The 19,696-nt window shown below is 35.5% G+C and overlaps 1 protein-coding gene and 1 long non-coding RNA gene across 9 annotated transcripts in view; one reads left to right on the forward strand and one right to left on the reverse strand.

Moving 5' to 3' along the window:
• Positions 1-19,696, reverse strand: part of HEATR5A (HEAT repeat containing 5A) — a 97,461-nt gene that overhangs the window by 17,500 nt on the left and 60,265 nt on the right. For 6 of the 8 annotated variants that reach the window (XM_069559442.1, XM_069559438.1, XM_069559443.1 and 3 more), the window contains 9 exons: positions 18,837-19,006; positions 16,331-16,357; positions 13,942-14,080; positions 9,584-9,763; positions 7,840-8,079; positions 5,123-5,304; positions 3,789-3,857; positions 2,090-2,269; positions 130-352 (listed from right to left, as the gene is read on the reverse strand). In XM_069559442.1, the coding sequence (XP_069415543.1) occupies positions 130-352; positions 2,090-2,269; positions 3,789-3,857; positions 5,123-5,304; positions 7,840-8,079; positions 9,584-9,763; positions 13,942-14,080; positions 16,331-16,357; positions 18,837-19,006 (1,410 nt within the window). The remainder of the gene's footprint in view (positions 1-129; positions 353-2,089; positions 2,270-3,788; positions 3,858-5,122; positions 5,305-7,839; positions 8,080-9,583; positions 9,764-13,941; positions 14,081-16,330; positions 16,358-18,836; positions 19,007-19,696) is intronic. The other 2 variants (XM_069559445.1, XM_069559444.1) reach the window with 1 other exon arrangement.
• On the forward strand, positions 1,271-7,256 carry LOC138929783 (uncharacterized). Its single transcript, XR_011445972.1, has 2 exons — positions 1,271-4,611; positions 5,144-7,256. It is a non-coding gene; the product is annotated as an uncharacterized lncRNA (long non-coding RNA).

Here is a 19,696-nt window from a genome sequence, read left to right on the forward strand (position 1 = left end):
TATTCTATGCATGAAAATTATTCTTGAAAGAATGTTTCAAATAAACATTACCTGTTAGTGGAGAAATTTTGAAAATGCATGTTATTGACTGTCATTCTAGGAATTACAGTAAATATTTCACCCCCTTACCTTCAACAGGAAGCTGAGAGGCAAATTCTGAAGGCAAAGTTAGGAGAGCAAAATCCTGAAGTGCAGCTAGCCAGAGCCTACTCAATGTGCCGAGGTCTGCGTGGACTAACTCAAGCAGCCCGTCTGGTGAAATCGACCCGTTCCCAACGCTCTCTTCTGAACAGGCAGGAGTCTTCAAAGATTGCCTGTGGTTTTTATGCCTTTCTACAGCAATTATGTAGACCTGTATAAAGGTTACTTTGTAAATAGGAAAATCTTAGACCCACAGGTGCTACAATATTTTTATCTTGCAGATTTACCTTGAACCTGCTTCCTGGACTTGAAATGCACATGATACCAAGAAGGTACACGTGTGCAACCACATTCAAAACTGGGGTAGAACGATCCAAAAGCATTATCTTCACTGAGATATGTTAGGGATAATAAACACTTGACAAGTATGCTGCCACACTGCAGTTTACAACCATGACAGCCGTAACTAAATGATCCTGGCACCCTTTTTCACTAAGCCTGGCTATGGCCTTGTAATCCATTTCAATATATGGCTACAGGCAGCCATCTCTGAAATTAAATAAGATGAAATACTGAATATTTTCTTTCAATGTTACCACTAAATGACTCACAAAACATTTACCTATATAGACTATAGACAAGGACTACAGAATGGTAAGTATTCAACACAGTACATAATGTGTACTATCTCTTTATCCATAGCTCTGAAATCCAAAAGCTCTGTAAAATGTAATTTTGTGGGCAACAATCTGGTGACAAAACACAAAAAAGTTTATGTGAGGCTATTTATACAGTGTGACTATTCAAACATTTTCACATATTATAAATTGTTTGATTACAGATTTTATGGTATTATCCCAAACATCCTGGAGGGATACATGAAATATGCATCCAAATTTTAAATCCCAATTTATCTGGCTCTAAGGATTTCAAATAATTATGGACCTCAATTACATGGAGCTTGTTGGCTAGTCATTATTTCCACTAAGGAGAGAACAGGAAAAAGTAATGGCTTAAGCAAGAGTACAAAGATTCAAATGATTATAAAAAACATTATAAAACAGTAAATTTATAAAATAGGTTACAGAAATTACAGAATATCTGTTTGCTCTACTAAAAGCATATGTTTAAGCCATTTAGAGTTCATTGTTAAAGATCATTAAATCCAACTTAAGTCTAGGCAGAACTACTTTCTAACTGAAATTTGTCAATACTAAGTAATGACAAAAACAGAAACTCAACAATCTTCTGATTTTAATTAGCCCTATTGAAGAAAACCCTTTCTCACATATTGGCTGCAACACTCAGTTGCAATCTGAGACTACATATATTTCTAACTAAAGTGATACATGAACCAAGACTGGCCAAATCTGATAATTGTTGAAGCTAGATAATGGGTTTATATGAGTTCATTACAGTATTCTATTTACTTCTGTATACATGTAAATGTTTCTATCATAAATTTAAAAAATTATATGGCTTTCTTACTGATTAGAAAAATAAAGAACAAATAAGTACTTCCCTCTAAGATTTTTTTATCCTTAGGAAATAAATGACTTACTTAACATTCAAAAGTCATTTTATGAAAGAAAGAGCTCTAAGAAATATTAAAGCATGTGTTATAGTTCATAGAATATATGAGCAAACCCACATTTCCAATTCAAATGCCAATTTCAAATTCAGGTTTCAATAAAAGTTGATTTCCATTGGCTATGATAAAGTCTCTTATGACTGCCCCCTTCTTAAAACAGCAGATAAGACAACAGGAGGGTACTTTAGAATCCTTGGCCAAAATATCAATTAGCATATAAATATATCTCATGTTGAAAGTCTTCTGTTAACCTTAAACACAGACTTACTTGTGTTTTAAATAGCTAATTTCAGTTTATGGCCTAAGATGTTTATTAACAACTTCCAAAATTCTAGTCATAAATGGAGACGTACTAACCTCTGCCCAGGCTTTTAGCACAGCTAAGATCTCCATGGTAGAAGCACTTTCATTATATAAGTGACTAAGAGCTTCTTTTCCAACCTGAATTTTTGTTAATGATGCAACAAGCAGCTGATGAACTCTTCGGATGTCGTTAAGATCACTGACAACTCCACTTGCTATCCAGGCACTGCAAACCTAGTTTTTTTAAGAAAATCAAAGATTATATTTAAAAACTATAAACACCCCCTTTGGGAGTTCAGCAGAGTTCACCCATATCTCAGGAATCTGGTCACTTAAATCATCTTGCTATCAAGAAACCCAATGGGATGCTGCTGATAATGATAGTCAAAGCCAGCATTTCAAAAGAGAATGAGACAGGGTGCTCAGGGCTGGAGCACTGGGATGACCCTGAGGGATGGGATGGGGAGGGAGGTGGGAAGGGGGTTCAGGATGGGGAACACATGTACACCCATGGCTGATTCATGTCAATGTATGGCAAAAACCACTACAATATTATGAAGTAATTAGCGCCCAATTAAAATAAATAATTTTTTTTAAAAAATCAAAAGAATGAAATCATAAGATTGAAGAAAGGAAGCTGTGCTAATAAGTAAATAGAGTTTTAGATGTTATTAACATAGAGAAAATAAGCCATGAAAGGCACCACTTGCATAATTGTCTGGATTGACATTTGAATTATATCTCCAATCTTAATTATTTCATCTTACTATTTTAAAATCAGGGGTTAATTGCACCTCAGTAAAGATTTTTATTCTTTTGAAGATATTTTTAACTTTTAAAATAAAACATCATTAATAATCCTCCAATGCAAAAAATTTACTCAGTTATCAGGGGCCATCTATAAAGGTTTTCCTGATTGTCATGATATTTCATGAAAATTTATTTTTCCTTTACCGTCTACTTATTTAGTTCACATTTCCTTTCACAAAAGATTTCAAGTGGCTTATAGCAAGAACACATATAATAAAATGATAAATTAGACTCAGTACAACAGTTAACAAAATTCTATGAATACTGAAGGTACTCAAACATTTCCTAAATACAACTGAATTTGAAAAGTTGAAAGAAATGAGTAAAATCAGTTTTTGCCATTTTGTTTTTAATTAATTTAATTCATAACAGTTCTGGTTTTATTTCAGACCATTCAGGGCTGGATATTGAATGCTTGACAACACCATTAAGAAAAGCAACTATTTAAAACTGCATACCATGTGGCTCTTAGATATATGAAAAATTGCTCAATCTCACTTGGCATACAAATCTTTTTACTCCATCACAAAAATCTAAGTGTGACAACTCACACAGCTGCTGAGAAAACAGGCACTTGCATACAGTGCTGGTAGAGTTTAAAGTGGCTAACTCTTGTAAGATGCTCTTTAACCCAACAATTCCGTTTTGGGGAATTTAGCTGCCATACATGCTTGGGCCCAGTGAAATGAAGAAGGTCTTTAACTGCAGCACTGTCTGTAAGAGCGAAAGACAAAAAAGAGCCCCCGTATTTCCATCACTAGAGAACTGGTGACATACCCATACACTGGCTTACTATGCAGTTACAAGAAAGAAGTTCTGTAAATTTAAAAGGTGAAGAAAAGGGGCAGCTGAGATCAGTGGCTGGGTGGACAACTGTAGCATCGAACCTTGGCATTAAATACTATCTGGAGAGCTGCTCCCTAAAGGAGGGCTTACTATTTACCTGACATGCTTTGGCAGTGACGTCAGGTGGCGTCTCGGAGGTGAAGGCTGGTCTAAGTGCTGCTCCTACCTGGCAAGAAAGGATATGCTCATTCAAGCATCAATAAGACAGTACAAATTCTTTTCTCTTTTTAATGTTATTTTAAAATTATCCCTTTATAATAGGTATTATAAACACTTTTTGGTTTTGCCCAGCCCAGGGTATCTTTCACTGTTTTGGGGTAAGAGCATCTCAATTCTCCTTTGGGGAACTTTCTCTCGCCAACTCTCAGCCCATGTGGCTGCTATGGAGCTAACAGTACTGTCTGGCTCCAGGGACCCACACTGGTATAATGAAAGCTCTCCTATAGATGTTTGCTGGAAGTACTTGGAAAGAAGTGCTGTCTTTAAAAGACTCTATTTGCTAAGAGAGCCATTTTGATACCACTCGGAGAGGGCAAATTAGAAATAAGAGCTGGTGCAGGAGAAAGCAGAGCCAACTAAGATTCCCCCAAACAATCTTCCTTTTCTGCTTAAGTTGAGTGGTAACTTTATTTCTATCATTTGTAATTTTAAGAGGAGTGAAAATATAACAGAGCTCCCCTTAAGCTGGAATATAGTATTTAGACTAATATGTAATTGTATGTAACTCCCATCCCTTCCTTTTCTCTTTCCCTAAACATATACTGACATTACCTGTTGGGAAGATGTGATGGAGCCTGATACCAACTGGTGAATTGCTCTGGATTCCCTAATTGCCAGTCAACAGAAGTTGCCTCTGAATCATGAGAGAGATCCTTGCATGACTGCTGAAGGACTACATGTGATGTGTGTGATGTAACATGGTAATTTTGTTACCTTCCTTGTTCCTCCTAGGTTGCTCAATGCACCAGTCAAACAAACACCAGTTAAAAAGATTACAGAACCAGTAAAAGAATCTTGAATTCTTTTCTAAGTTCAGGGGAAATTAAGGAGGTTCTATCTAGACTAGGAGTAGTAACCTGAAGATGAGACATAGCCTAAATGGAATGTTAATAATATTAATAATTTGGTGTTATCTTAAGGTTACTTGGATATTCTGTAAAGAATTTCATTATCAAAACCCTTTATTCCCAATAAATTACCAAGAAGGTTTTAATTACGCGACTTAACTTTTAGCATTATAAAAGACCTGTTTCATGAATTTTATTTTGCTTTTACTTGAAGATTTCTTCTTCAAACATATACTGATTAGACTGGTGATATATTAACAGATACACACACACATTTATGTATTAAGAGGTGACATGCCAATTAGTTTCACAGACTTCTAACCTGGTTGTTTAATAATAAGATTCTCTAACACAAAGTGCTTACATTGGCTTGATACTGTTCCAGAATCACATGACCTGGAAACTCTGGTTCTGGAATCGTTGCAAATCGCCGAATAACCACTAGCAGTGTTTCAAGGCCAGAGAGACGGAGCTGGTCACTGTGATCTGTGGCAGCCATAAAGGCCATGCGGATTAAGTCAGCAAGATGCAGCACCAGAAAGTCACCTACGAGATTAAAACAGAAAATCTTACTAAGAAAAGGAATATGCTGGAGCTAAGAGTTATGCTAAGTGCTCATTCTTCCTCCTCCTAATTTCATAAGCTAGACTTTCAAGTACTTTTACAGTTTTACTGTTTGTTACAGACCTTAAAGCTAGATTTACTGCACCAGTGCAAATACTCAGACACAAACTATCCCAAATCAAATACTAATACAGCTTTGAAAACACTAAAGGCAGAATTAGCATCCTTTAAAAGAATGCTAACAGTATTTTCAATAAAAATTTTGTTCAGACTTTCTGGTAAAAGTACATTAGAAGGTACTTAGGAAACTTTGGGTTTTGATGAATTATGCATTAATCATTCTCTTCATGTCAGGTTGAAGTTAAAAGATAATATTCCTTTAAAGATTTTTCATGTGGTTCTTTATATGAACTATGGGCTTCCCTGTTAGCTCAGATGGTAAAGAATCTGCCTGCAATACAGGAGACCCAGGTTTGATCCCTGGGTCAGGAAGATTCTCTGGAGAAGGGACTGGCAGCCCACTCCAGTATTCTTGCCTAGGAAATCCCATGGACAGAGGAGCTTGGTGGGCTGCAGTCCATGGTGTCACAAAGAGTCGGACATGACTGAACGACTAATGCTTTCACTTTCGTATGGACTACATTACCTTACTTTTGCATGTGCTGCCACACACACAAAAGATGGGGGCATAAAAAAAATATTTCTAGCTATAAAATTATAAATGAGAATTCCTTTCATGCCCACAACATATTACTTGGTATAATAATTCTACTGGGGAGAGACATAAAACAATCATTTAATAGTGTTCCAACAATAAAATGTTTACAGGTACAACAAACCTTTACCTAAAAAAAATTTGAGACTAATTCAAAGAAGTATACTAGTTACAGGTCATACTGAAGAAACCAGCTCATCTTAGTAAGTGCCAATTATAATTTTAATCAAAAGCAAAGGAGTCAGTAAGCACACTAATTTTATACCTATCAGTATTAGTGTTCATCACAAATGAGAGACTCAATTTCCAAAACATACTAAGAGCTCATACAACTAAACAACAAAAAGACAAACACCACTATCAAAGAACGGGCAGAAGACCTAAACAGACACCTCTCCAAACTATATATACATACGACCAACAGGCACAGGAAAAGATGCTCAACATTGCTGATTCTTAGAGAAACACAAATCTACACTGAGGTACCACTTCATACCAGTCAGAATGGCCATCATTAAAAAGCCTACAAATATTAATACAAATGTTGGAGAGGGTATGGAGAAAAGGAATGTACAATGTTGGCAAGAATATAAACTGGTACAGCCGCTACGTAAAACAATACAGAAGTTCCTTAAAAACCTAATAGAGCTGCCATATGATCCAGCAATCCTATTGCTGGGCAGATATCTAGAGAAAACCATAAACTGAAGATAAACTGGAGATACATGCACCCCTATTTTCATAGCACTATTTACAACAGCCAAGACATGTAACCAACTAAAATGTCCACTGACGGATGAATGGATAAAGGTGTGGTATATACACACAGTCGAGTATCATGCAGCCATCAAAAAGGATGAAATAATGCCATTTGCAGCATCATGGAATCTAAAATATGATACAAATCAACCGATCTACACAACAAAAACAGACTCACTGACATAGAGGACAGACTTGGTTGCCAAGGGGAGTGGAAGTAGAGGGGAAAAGAAATAGGAGTTTGAGATTAACAGAGGCAAACTATTATATATGGAATGGATAAACTGGACAGCACAGGGAACTATACTGAATGCCCTGTGGTAAACCATAATGGGAAAGAAAATGAAAAAGTATATAAATATATAAATGTGTGTATAACTGAGTCACTTTGCTGTACAGAAGAAATGAACACAACACTGTAAATCCAACACTTTAATAAAATTAAGCAAATGAAAGACAACCAAGGGACTCAATACGTGCTTGCTTGAAAAATAAATTAAAATAGAAACACCTAATTCATAGTCTCAGGCGGGGAATAGCAACATCTTGCCTTGTGATTCTTTTGTTGGGTAAAGAGTATTTATAAGGCATTGAGATATGAGCATTGTGTCTGAATATACGTGTTTAAGTGAATTAAACCATAATCAACATGTATTTAGGTAAAAATAATAAAACTGAACAATAAAAAGTCAAACTGGTCTCACAAGTAGGTTTACTTTACATTGAGATAGACCCAGATGTTTTCAAGGTAATATCCATGGAAACAAAATAACCTATGAGCAAAATAGCTATAATTTTGCTATATTTAATAGTTCTATAAAAATAAAACTTAAGAAAATAAAATTTGGGAATGTACATACTACCTTCCAAGAACGTGACCATTCTCTATAAACTTAATGTATCACATTATGTCCACGAAACAAAAGTGAATGCTGATTTAAGAAGTTCAAACATTAAGAATGTATTTGGACATTAGAAATGTACTACAGGCACACAGCGCCTCTATGTGTATCACTTGGTCTTGTCATTATTAAGCCGCTTACTTCTCGAGTCCTTCTTTTTCATTTCCTGTGCTAAAGCAACATCAAAATGTGCGCTGTGTGCATTCTCACACTGGTTGATTATCCTGCAGACACATTCAGCAGTGAAGACTCTGGTGGCCCATCGGGGATTGGTGAAAGGGTGAGGTCTGCCATCATTTCTGCTGGTCAGAACTGAAGCGTCATCCCCTTTATCTCCTTCCTCTTCTTGCATTGTATCCACACACGTTACAGTTGCAAAATCTTTCATCAAGGGAGAATACACATAGTTTCAATTGGAAGATACACTTATAAAGGGACACAAATGGCCTTAAGTACAGATCATAATTACTGTTCATCAATCATACATCTTTTAACAATGTAACATAATCATGTCTAATGACTACTGATAACAGGGGTTACCTCGAGAAACGCTAAAAAATACTATTCTTAAAAAATGACGAAGCCATTAAATTATATTTAAAGTGAAAACTTGAACATGATACTAGAATAATGATTAGTCCGCTATATGTAGATGGATATACTCAAGGAAACACAGCATTCTGTGGTAGGGAGTATGGTGGACAGAACTAGATATGTTAACACTGGGCCCCTGAATGAATTTAAGAAGGTTCTTGAACCCACAAAGTCCAAAAAATACTTTCCTCAGGATAGATTCACTGGTGTCTTTACAATCGCAAATTATCCAGATGACTAGAGCCAGTAAGTAAGGAATTATTTTCCCTTAATACTATACTAATGGCTAACTTATTAACTATTTAACTCAACTTAAAATGTAAGTTGTAACATAAACTAACTTGTTTTTCTTAAATCTTTTATGTCAACATTTTTTGAGTGTGATACAACAGATAGCAAAGATGTTACAAAGTTAAGGCAAACCCCTGTTTCAGAACATCAATGGAGACTGAAATTTATGTTTTTCTAATAAGAAGGGATAGAGGTAAACTACAAAGGATAAAAAGAATAAACAGTGAAGTAAATTGAGTATTAAGTTTACAGAGTGACTATAAAATTTTAAAGAAGATAGGTTACCTATCTATGCACTTGTAGTTCTTCTTTTAAAGTCCTTTTAAGTTCTTAAGTAGTGGGGACAGAAGAAAACATCAAGAAAGGAAAACATGTACAATACAATGGTGGAAAGAGCAAGTGTACGTAACTGAAAGACAGGAGTACGAACAAGAATAAAGGTGGACAGAGAAGAACACTAAAAACAAAAAAGCCAGAAATTTTATAGTAGCTTTCTTCCTTTGAGACCAGAGCTACATTAAGTTATAAGGCTTAAGTAACTGAGTTGAGAGCTACTGAAATATAATGAAAAGTTAGATGTTAAAGTCATGCAGGCTAAGGCTTGAATATGTGTGTGTCTTTGGGAAAATTACTTATCCTTTGCAAGCCTTGTTTTCCCTTATGTAAAATGGAATAAACTGCCTACTCCTAAGATGGTTAAAAGAGTAAATGATACATAATATGTATAGTATTTGGAATAGAAATGGTTTCTATCTTCTTTCTTTCTCACTGTCTCTCTTAGTCCAAAGATACAAATTTTAAAGACTCTAACACAATTATAAGAGAAAAAAAAAAGTAAGATTTAAGTACTGGACTTAAACACTAGCATTAGAATCTTCATTTAAAGGAAAGCAACAGTTTTACCCCAAATATCCAAATTAATAAATTAGCACTAGCAGACAATTTTATATAATGCTTTTACTTTGTTTTATTATGTTGGCTGGTAATCACCAGTACTTACCAGCTGATGCAGCGAGTACATCTTTACAAAGCTTTAACCAAAAGGAGAGTTTATCCACTGCCATAGATGTGAGCATATGATTTAAAGTCTCTTTGATATCATGGCATAATTTCTGATCTGTCTCTTTGTCAAGTAAGGTCAGTAAGGCCCCTTCAAGGCCCACTTCTCTGATGTTAGCATCTGACAAGAAGAAAATCGATGATCTAAGTAATACAGAAAACAAAACTGCCATATGAGAAGCACACACATTCAGTGGTTATTCAAAATATTCCATGCAAATATATTCTAAAGAACTGGTCCACATATGGCACCCTCAGTCTACTGAGGTCTGCTTCAGTTCACAACTAAAGTTTGATTATTATTCATAACACTGCAAAGTTATTTTTTATACAATGTCATTAAAAGATAAATCTTTGAGTTTGCTAATATGTTTTCCTTATCAGGTAAACATTTTAACCCAATTAGCATGCAATACTTCTAAAAATTTATACAGTGTTTCTTGGAATGATTACTTTATCTTCTCTTTAAAGTAAATTCAAATAAATAATCATAATTAAGCATTACTTATTCTGGTATAAAGCTTTAAATTTATTAACATGAGAGTAAAACTCAGAAAACAACTATTAAATGGAGAAGAGTGTTTAATTACTACAACTAAGCTACAGTGGATCTAAGCATACTATTGAATCAATATAAATTACTACACAATATTCTCACTGCAAAGTGATACATCATCTCAAAAAAGAAATATAAGCCTTGATCTAGTATCTATTTCCTCTAACTCTGGAAACATAAAAAGAACAAGTACATTTTCTTATGAGGATTTAACTCATTTGGCAATTATGAAAGCATTTAGTTTCTAAAGATTATGCTACTGTTAAACTATTTAAAAGAAGAGTTATCTTTTAAAGATCAGAAGGAGGTGGCAGGAATGTTTCTGATTATGGGTCTAAAAGTTAGAACAGCTCAATGTAACATATGAGTCATGATTGGATCCTAAATTTGGGGGTGGGGTGTGGGGGTGAGGCGGGGAAAGGAATTTATAAAGGACATTTTTTTTTAATATACAGGAAATTTATGTGAGGACTACATATTCTATGAAAATAATAAATGTTGATTTTACTAGGTTTGGAAATAATGTGTAATCAAGTAGGAGCATGTCCTTCTTGAAAGATGCAGATAAGTATTTAGGGGTAAAGAGTCATGATGTCTGCAACCTGCTTTCAGATGGTTTGGCAAGAGGTTTATGTGTGTATATATACTGAGAGATACACAAAGTCAGTGTTACAAAGATACTAAGTAGGTGAGTCTATGTGTTCACTTGCATATTTCTTCCTACTTTTCCATGGTTTGAAAAATAATAAAAATTTTAATAAGGAATGATATAATGAATCCTTTACTATCTTACCCACATAACTTATTCAATAATTATGTACCAGCATATTAACATAATAAATCCTAAAGCAACAAATACAGTTTCAGCAGTTAATATAAGTTAAAGGTCACTGTGGGGAGAACACCATACACGGTTAGAAGATTACAATTTCTCTGGTTAAGTGACCACAGAATAATCTGCAAACAAGTTTGCAGATGACTATTTGATGACTAGCATACAAGTTCAGCCCCACTCCAGTACTCTTGCCTGGAAAATCCCATGGGTGGAGGAGCCTGGTAGGCTGCAGTCCATGGGGTCGCTAAGAGTCGGACACGACTGAGCGACTTCACTTTCACTTTTATGCATTGGAGAAGGAAATGGCAACCCACTCCAGTGTTGTTGCCTGGAGAGTCCCAGGGACGGGGAGCCTGGTGGGCTGCCGTCTATGGGGTCACACAGAGTTGGACACAACTGAAGCGACTTAGCAGTAGCATACAAGTTCAGCAATGCTGACAGTAAGTCAGAGCCAAGGTTTTAATATAATAATAAAACTAAGTTAAAGAGCACAGAATAACAGTAAAACACATTATGGATCTGAGAGCTTTAGATATTGGAAAGCTCTGTAAAGTCTGAGACTTTCTATAAATGTGATAGAACTTTCAATTCAGTTCAGTTCAGTTGCTCGGTCGTGTCTGACTCTTTGCGACCCCATGAACTGCAGCATACCAGGCCTCCCTGTCCATCACCAACTCCCGAAGTTTACCGAAACTCATGTACATTGAGTTGGTGATGCCATCTAACCATCTCATCCTCTGTTGTCCCCTTCTCCTCCCATCTTCAATCTTTCCCAACATCAGGGTCTTTTCAAATGAGTCAGCTCTTCGTATCAGGTGGCCAAAGGATTGGAGTTTCAGTTTCAGCATCAGTCCTTTCAACAAACACCCAGGACTGATCTTTAGGATGGACTAGTTGGATCTCCTTGCAGTCCAAGGGACTCTCAAGAGTCTTCTCCAACACCACAGTTCAAAAACATCAATTCTTTGGTGCTCAGCTTTCTTTATAGTCCAACTCTCACATCTATACATGACTACTGGAAAAACCATAGCCTTGACTAGATGGACCTCTTTTGACAAAGTAATGTCTCTGCTTTTGAATATGCTGTCTAGGTTGGTCATAACTTTCCTTCCAAGGAGCAAGCGTCTTTTAATTTCATGGCTGCAATCACCATCTGCAGTGATTTTGGAGCCCCCAAAAATAAAGTCTGACCTGTTTCCCCATCTATTTGCCATGAAGTGATGGGACCGGATGCCATGATCTTACTTTACTGAATGTTGAGCTTTAAGCCAACTTTTTCACTCTGCTCTTTCACTTTCATCAAGAGGCTCTTTAGTTCTTCTTCACTGTCTGCCATAATGGTGGTATCATCTGTCTATCCGAGGTTCTTGATATTTCTCCCAGCAATCTTGATTCCAGCCTATGCTGCTTCCAGCCCAGCATTTCTCATGATGTACTCTGCACAGAAGTTCAATAAGCAGGGTGACAATATACAACCTTGACGTACTCCTTTTCCTATCTGGAACAAGTCTGTTGTTCCATGTTCAGTTCTAACTGTTGCTTCCTGACCTGCATATAGGTTTCTCAAGAGGCAGGTCAGGTGGTCTGGTATTCCCATCTCTTTCAGAATTGTCCACAGTTTATTGTGATCCACACAGTCAAAGGCTTTGGCATAGTCAATAAAGCAGAAATAGATGTTTTTCTGGAACTCTCTTGCTTTTTCCATGATCCAGCAGAAGTTGGTAATTTAATCTCTGGTTCCTCTGCTGTTTCTAAAACCAGCTTGAACATCTGGAAGTTCACAGTTCATGTATTGCTGAAGCCTGGCTTGGAGAATTTTCAGCATGACTTCAGTATACTAGCGTGTGAGATGAGTGGAATTGTGCAGTAGTTTGAGCATTCTTTGGCATTGCCTTTCTTTGGGACTGGAATGAAAACTGACCTTTTCCAGTCCTGTGGCCACTGCTGAGTTTTCCAAATTTGCTGGCATATTGAGTGCAGCATTTTCACAGCATCATCTTTTAGGATTCGAAATAGCTCAACTGGAATTCCATCACCTCCGCTAGCTATGTTCGTAGTGCTACTTCCTAAGGCCCACTTGATTTCACATTTCAGGATTTTTGGCTCTAGGTGAGTGATCACACCATTGTGATTACCTGGGTCACGAAGATCTTTTTTGTATAGTTCTGTGTATTCTTGCCACCTCTTCTTAATATCTTCTGCTTCTGTTTGGTCCATACCATTTCTGTCCTTTATTAAGCACTTTGGAAACTATATATTTTAAAAGTGTAAGACATTATCATTTCTATTTCTGTAGTCTGAATTTATATACATGTTTGTGTTAGTTATATGATTTTAAAATGAAGAGATACACTTAAAACCTTCCTGGCTAAGAAATCTTTTAATTCAGCTCTAAAACATAGAAGGGGCAAAGAAATCCTTTAATTTGAAGCAGATTCATCTATGAGAAATTTTACTCAATTAGATTTGAGGGGAAGAAAGGCACATATGATAAATGACTTCAGGCCTAAATGCAATTTCAATCCATTGTAAAAAAAAAACGTGTTCAAAACCAATAGCTCTCAAATGTCAGTACATATTACCATTACTGGAGAATAAGTAACAGATCACTGGGCTCTACTCCCCCATTTCTGGCTTAGACTTGGGATGGGGCCCAAGAATTTGCATTTGTAACAAATTCCCAGGTGAGCTGGATGTTGCTGCTGTTGGGAGCCTGTTTGAAAACCACTGCTTTAAACCAGTAAAATCACTGGTTGGAATGACAACTGTTTAGCATCCGCTACTTGTAGCACGTTTAAGGTATTATATACTAACTTTTATATTTCCCTTTAAAAACTCATGTTTATAGAGAAGCTTTAGGATTAAAATAATCATCTGAGCTGGAGATAATATTGATAAAGAGAATTACCCAGAGTCAGTTCTTCTCTGCTGTTCTTAGCAAGCATAACAGCGTGCTCTGAAACTTCAGCTGCTTCTCTCTGAACAAGCTGACGTAAACAAGCCAGTACCGCTCGTCTCAGTAACAAATAGGGACTACAGAGATTCACCTGAAAAATACCATTTGGGAAGTAAAGGAACCGAAATTCTTGGTGACAAGATTACTCACTGGACCCCTCCTGATTTATTAGATACACAGAGATTTCTTCAACTATCTGAGCACGTATTTTTTACTAAATAACTTAGAAATAGCTTAAGGAGTAATACATGTACTTATTATGCAATATTCATAAACAAACCCAAGCAAAAGTCTCTTGACAATGTTAGAAGACATAAAATGTATATGAGTAAAACAGTTGTGAGAGACAAAGGGATACCACTGAAAAAGAATTTACTTGCAGCTTGTATATACTATTGTATATACAAGTGCTCATGGAACCATATACTGTTATGGTTTATGTGGAACTATATACTATTCTGTGTTCATGGAACTATATACTATTATGTTTTATGAATCTCCAAGTATAAGTTTATATAAATCTGTATGAGCACTGAAGCACAGTGATTAAAACTGAGGCTCTAGAGTCAGACTGTCTCAGTTCGAGTCCTATATCCATGACTTGCTAGCTATGTGACCACGGGCAAATTATTTAAATTCTCTGTGCCTCAGTTTCTTCCTTTGTTTTATGAAAATAACACTACCCCTGTCTCACAGGGCTGCCTTAGAGTCAACACAAAGAAACATGCAAAGGTGCTTAGCACAGTACCTGGCAAATAGTAAGTATGCTCAATTAAACGTTAGCTATTATTAATGCAGCCTCTATCAATAGTTTATGCAGATGCCATAGAGAGTAAGTAAATGCATTTTCAAATAAAGGCAGGAAGAGTCTTAACTCAGAAAACATATTCACCAAAAGTGCTCTCTAGAGACATTACAGATAGCAAATTTTATACTTGCATATCTACTTATATGTGGATATACATATATGTACACAGATATCTAAATCTCTTCGTGATAGAGAATATTTCTGCTCGAATGACAGACTCAATACATATTCTTTTCACTGAGAATATTTAAACAACGTAAATCTCAATAAGCTGCATCTACCGAGGGTAAATGGTAATACAAATGGTGATATACCTTAAATGAGTAATTAAAACAAGTCAAAGGTGATTTCATAAGTAGAATAAAGCCAAAAGATTTTAAAATTTATTTCATTCCAACTATGAAAACAAAGACCAGTCTGGTGTGGCTTATGACAATAAATGTCTTCAATAGTGATTTTCCAAGCAGCATTTGAGAAATAATGGCATAATTCTTACAAGGCCTTTAGATCTGGCTTATGTGGGAAAGGCATGACTGAGGCAGGTGCGTTTGCCAAAAAGAGCAGAGGCAGACTTCTGAGAAAAGAGAAGGCAGTGGCAGAGGGTTCTGGCACATGACCTATGCAAAGAGGGCTAAACCCTTAATTTTATCATGAGCTAAAAGACAAAGTTTGTAAATATATTATCAGTGAAATACATGGATGAGGTCTGCTTTATAAATATGTTCTATTATACCCTCAAGTACATGTCATGGACAGTGGAAAGACAGGCATGTCATTCACAAAGTCTCAAGGTTATGTCATTCTAGTCATGTTTAAGAACTCTGCTGTTAGAAACCGGTACACAGGCTAACAAGAGAACTTTAAATGTATAAAGATGAAGTTTATTCATGCCCAAGATTAAGGCTGTATTTAACAACAATAGCAAAGAAGCACTCTAAAGACAATTTTAAAGAAAAGTTAATGAATCTACTAGCTATATTAACTGGAGCATATACAAGCATATAATACAAGGCAGGTGCAGCATTTACTCAGGCTGGTCATACAATCTTTCAGAAAAAGCATGCTCAAAAGTACTCTACTTGTTCAGTAGAAAAAATATTAAAGACTGTCACACAAAACAAAATGGGACGCTTAATATCTCCATGTCATTCTCCAGCATTTATATCGGGAAGAAGAACAGGGTGGGTTAAGGCAAACAATCAAGCAAGCAAAATACAGAAATTAAAATCAAACTGTATGTTCAATTCCTTTCTGAAATGAATATATTAAATCAAAATGATGCAAAATTAAATGCAAAGAGTGAGTGCACCAGCTGGAGAAGGTTAGGGAGGATTTGTTTACATTGGTATTAAATAAACACCAGGTAACATGCTACACGCACTGGACTTTGCATTAATGGTTAGCTTAAACAGAGAGATGCAGAGGAAAACAAGAACATCTACAACCAAAAGGGTGGGGGGGGGGGGGGCGGAACACAAAGAAATAGCACGGCAAACCTCAAATAAAGTTAGGAATCGAGGGTCAGGGACCTACCAACACAGAATTATCCAACAAGATCTCCTGCACAAAAACAAATGACAGACTGGTCATGACAAAAACCAAAAGATACACACCAGGATGACTCTGACAACAGTCAGCTAAGCATTAAAATACACATGTTGATAGAGCTATCATTCAAATTGGCTTAGCTTCAGCTTTAAAAATATGCCATAAATACTTCAGTTTCCAACTTAAAACATGAGTTGAGCTAAGATTTTAAAAACAGTCAACTCAATATATAAAGATATACAAAAATACAGTAATTTCAAAATGCACATTTGTGTAATTAGGTTTTCCTTTGGAATCTTTCATCAAGCCTTAGCAATAAACCCAGATCAAGTAGCCATGAATGTGAAAGGAGTGATCTGGATTACCTTCACATGAACAGGTGTCCCATAAGAGACACAGTCAATCATTTACCTCATCACAAGTTACAGATTTTCTTACTCTTGGAAGCCAAGTTTTAAAACTGTGAGTAGTCAGAATTGCAAGTGTAGCTAAGACCAAGTTCAGAATGGAAGTTAAATAGCATGCAGTTAGAAGAAAATCCTCTATAGCAAGATTCTTTCCTAATGATTAAATGTATTCTGAATATTCAGAGAGTTTCAGTTAATATGAAAACACATCATGCTAAATAATTAATTTCTATGAAGAAAAGAAAACCTGAACATAAAGTCGGAAAGCAGAAGCAATTTTCTTATTACAGGACATACTTTAAAATATAATAAATTTAGGATAAAAGCTTTACTAACCAAAATTTTAAGTTTCAAAATTAACACACTATAGTGACAGCAATTTTTGAATTTAATTTCTGTATTAAAAAAATGATTTTATAGCTTAAGTATTATGAATAACATGAGTAAGATTTGTAATTGTTACTTCTGATTTTCTCAATGGCTATAAACGTACCTAAAAGAAAGAAATCTGAGAACAGTCTCTATTGTTTTTTGTATATAACCTTCTCAGTCTGGGAAAATAAAAGAGTAATGAATGTGATCAGAATTAATTCATTAGGAATCAGTAGTTGTGCTCTTTATTTCTCAATAAACTCTACTTAATGAATGAATTCATTATTAGTTAAAGAAGAAGTTTTAAATGGTTATTAATGGAAATTTTCTACGATGATTCAAGGAGAAAAAAATGGTAGTATTGATATATTTAAGTGGAGAGCAGAAAGTTAGGTCAACTTGCTGAAGACTGGGTTATCTTTCAATAATTAGTATTGGCAATGGTTCTTTGAATATAAAGAACAATATTACTGGGAAAAGTTGCTGAATGATAAAGGTAAAATTCTTTTCCAGGAGGTGCTATATTCTCTAATATATGTTTAATACAGACAGAAACCAAAGTTTCTATTAGGAAAGTCAGTCATCTTCTCTCCTTAAGAGTCTTAGATAATTATGACTATGAAAATCAACATGAAGATAAATAAAATTCTATATCTAAGTTATATGTTAAGAAAATAAAAACAACTGCAATTTACTAAGTGGTTATTAAGTGTCGAGGACCCATGCCTTTATAGGTAGCATCTTGTGTAATCCTTGTGTTTTACAGACAGGATAGATGAGGCTGGGGGAGGTTATGGGACAGGGCTAGGAGCGGGCAGAGTCAAGAGCTATCCATAACTACCAAGTCAACATGAAATAACAAAATGAGGACTGGAAAAGGAGTTTAGAAAGCTGGTTCTAGGCTCAAAGCTAGAATACTTAGATACCTTGGGCAAAATATTTCACTTTTTGCTCTTTATATTTTTATTGAGAACGTTGGTTTTAATAATGTTTGAGGTTCTTTCAAGGTTTGAAATGCTGCATATTTTGTCTCAAGTTTGAAAATGAATGGTCTTGTCTACAGCGATGGTTCTCAACTATCATGTTACTAAGTAGAGGGTGCTGTAAACATCACAAGGGCAGAAAAAGTTGAAAATCAATGGTCTTAAGTTTTAACTCCAATTATAACTGTAATTCCTTTTTTAGGCAAGTCCAGATAGAAACTGGTGATGCTCACAGTAAATCTTAAAACCGCTGATGATCATGAACCACCTAATCAGAACATTTTATTGATCACCTTCACCTTTCTATGTTCATTAGACACACTGTTAGAACCCAGATGTTGAAGCATACACTGCTAGAATATTCGGGAAAAATATTTCATCTGGGATGAAAATAACTTTATATGTAAGTTTGGAAAAGAGGAAAAAGAAGAAGTAGGAAAAAAATTGCTATTACCACATAAATATTTCCATGTCCTACAGCGTTTACACAGTACCTGGAATGTTAGCACTCAGTATTAATGAATCAATATTCTAAATACTAAGTTTAACATTAATGGAAGGAAAAGCGAATAAATATATGAGCAGTTTAAGATATGACTATATGAAGTTACCCCACACCCTCTCCAAAAAAGACTAAAATTGAGGGAAAATAAGTGGTCTAGAGATTAACAGAAATAAATTTACATTTCCAGTAAAAGAAACTAACGAAATATGCAATTTTATACTCACACAGAGACAGCTGACCAGGCTAGACAAGTTGACATGTCGTGGAGCAAACATATGAAGCTGCTGAAGGCAAGAGATGGCCTGAGCTTGGACAAGGCAGTCTGGGTTATCTTGCATCACTGCACAACCCAACAGACAGGAACTTCTTAGGGTAGAAACAGAAGCGCTGTTACCTAAGATAAAAGCAGAAAGCTTTTAATTGGCCTATAAAATCACTACCCGTGAAACACATATTACTGGGCTTAAAATTTCTTTTTTTTCCTCTAATCTTAAACGAGGTTCTGGGAAGTAAATTTCTTCTACAGAAGGAGGGATAATCCAGGTTATAAGTTTTTAGATAATGTTAGTTATTTTTAGTCTGAAAGGTTTATGACAACACAAATAATTAGGCAAAGAGAACCTAAGACCGCAGTTTATATCAAATTTTCATGAAAAGTAGAGTGAGAAATTGCTAATAACCCCTGCTTGTATTAGTTGAGGGCTGCTTTTATATATGAAAATCATGTATTTTGCATTTGAATAGATCAGAATAACTGAGTTTTGGGGCTTAGTCATTCATATCTTATAAGACATGAGGTTTTTAAACTATTTCATTTTATGTTTGTCATTTAACTTAAGGAAGGTATTTTTAAGACATTATCTTTCTAAATATGGTCCTCATCTTTTCAAGGTAAGAGTAATCTGATTGGCATTTATTTTAACAAAATATACTGAGCATTTACTATGTGCCAATTACAAGGGTTTTGCGACTCTTATTTGACAGAAGAGGAAACTAAAGCTTAGAGACATGAGAATTTTTCTAAGTCATCCGACTAACTAATGGTTGGTGAAGCTTAAATTTCTATTTTTTTTCCCTATTATGT

The sequence above is a fragment of the Ovis canadensis genome, chromosome 18 (assembly GCF_042477335.2).
Source record: "Ovis canadensis isolate MfBH-ARS-UI-01 breed Bighorn chromosome 18, ARS-UI_OviCan_v2, whole genome shotgun sequence".
In the NCBI taxonomy this organism is placed as follows: domain Eukaryota; kingdom Metazoa; phylum Chordata; class Mammalia; order Artiodactyla; family Bovidae; genus Ovis; species Ovis canadensis.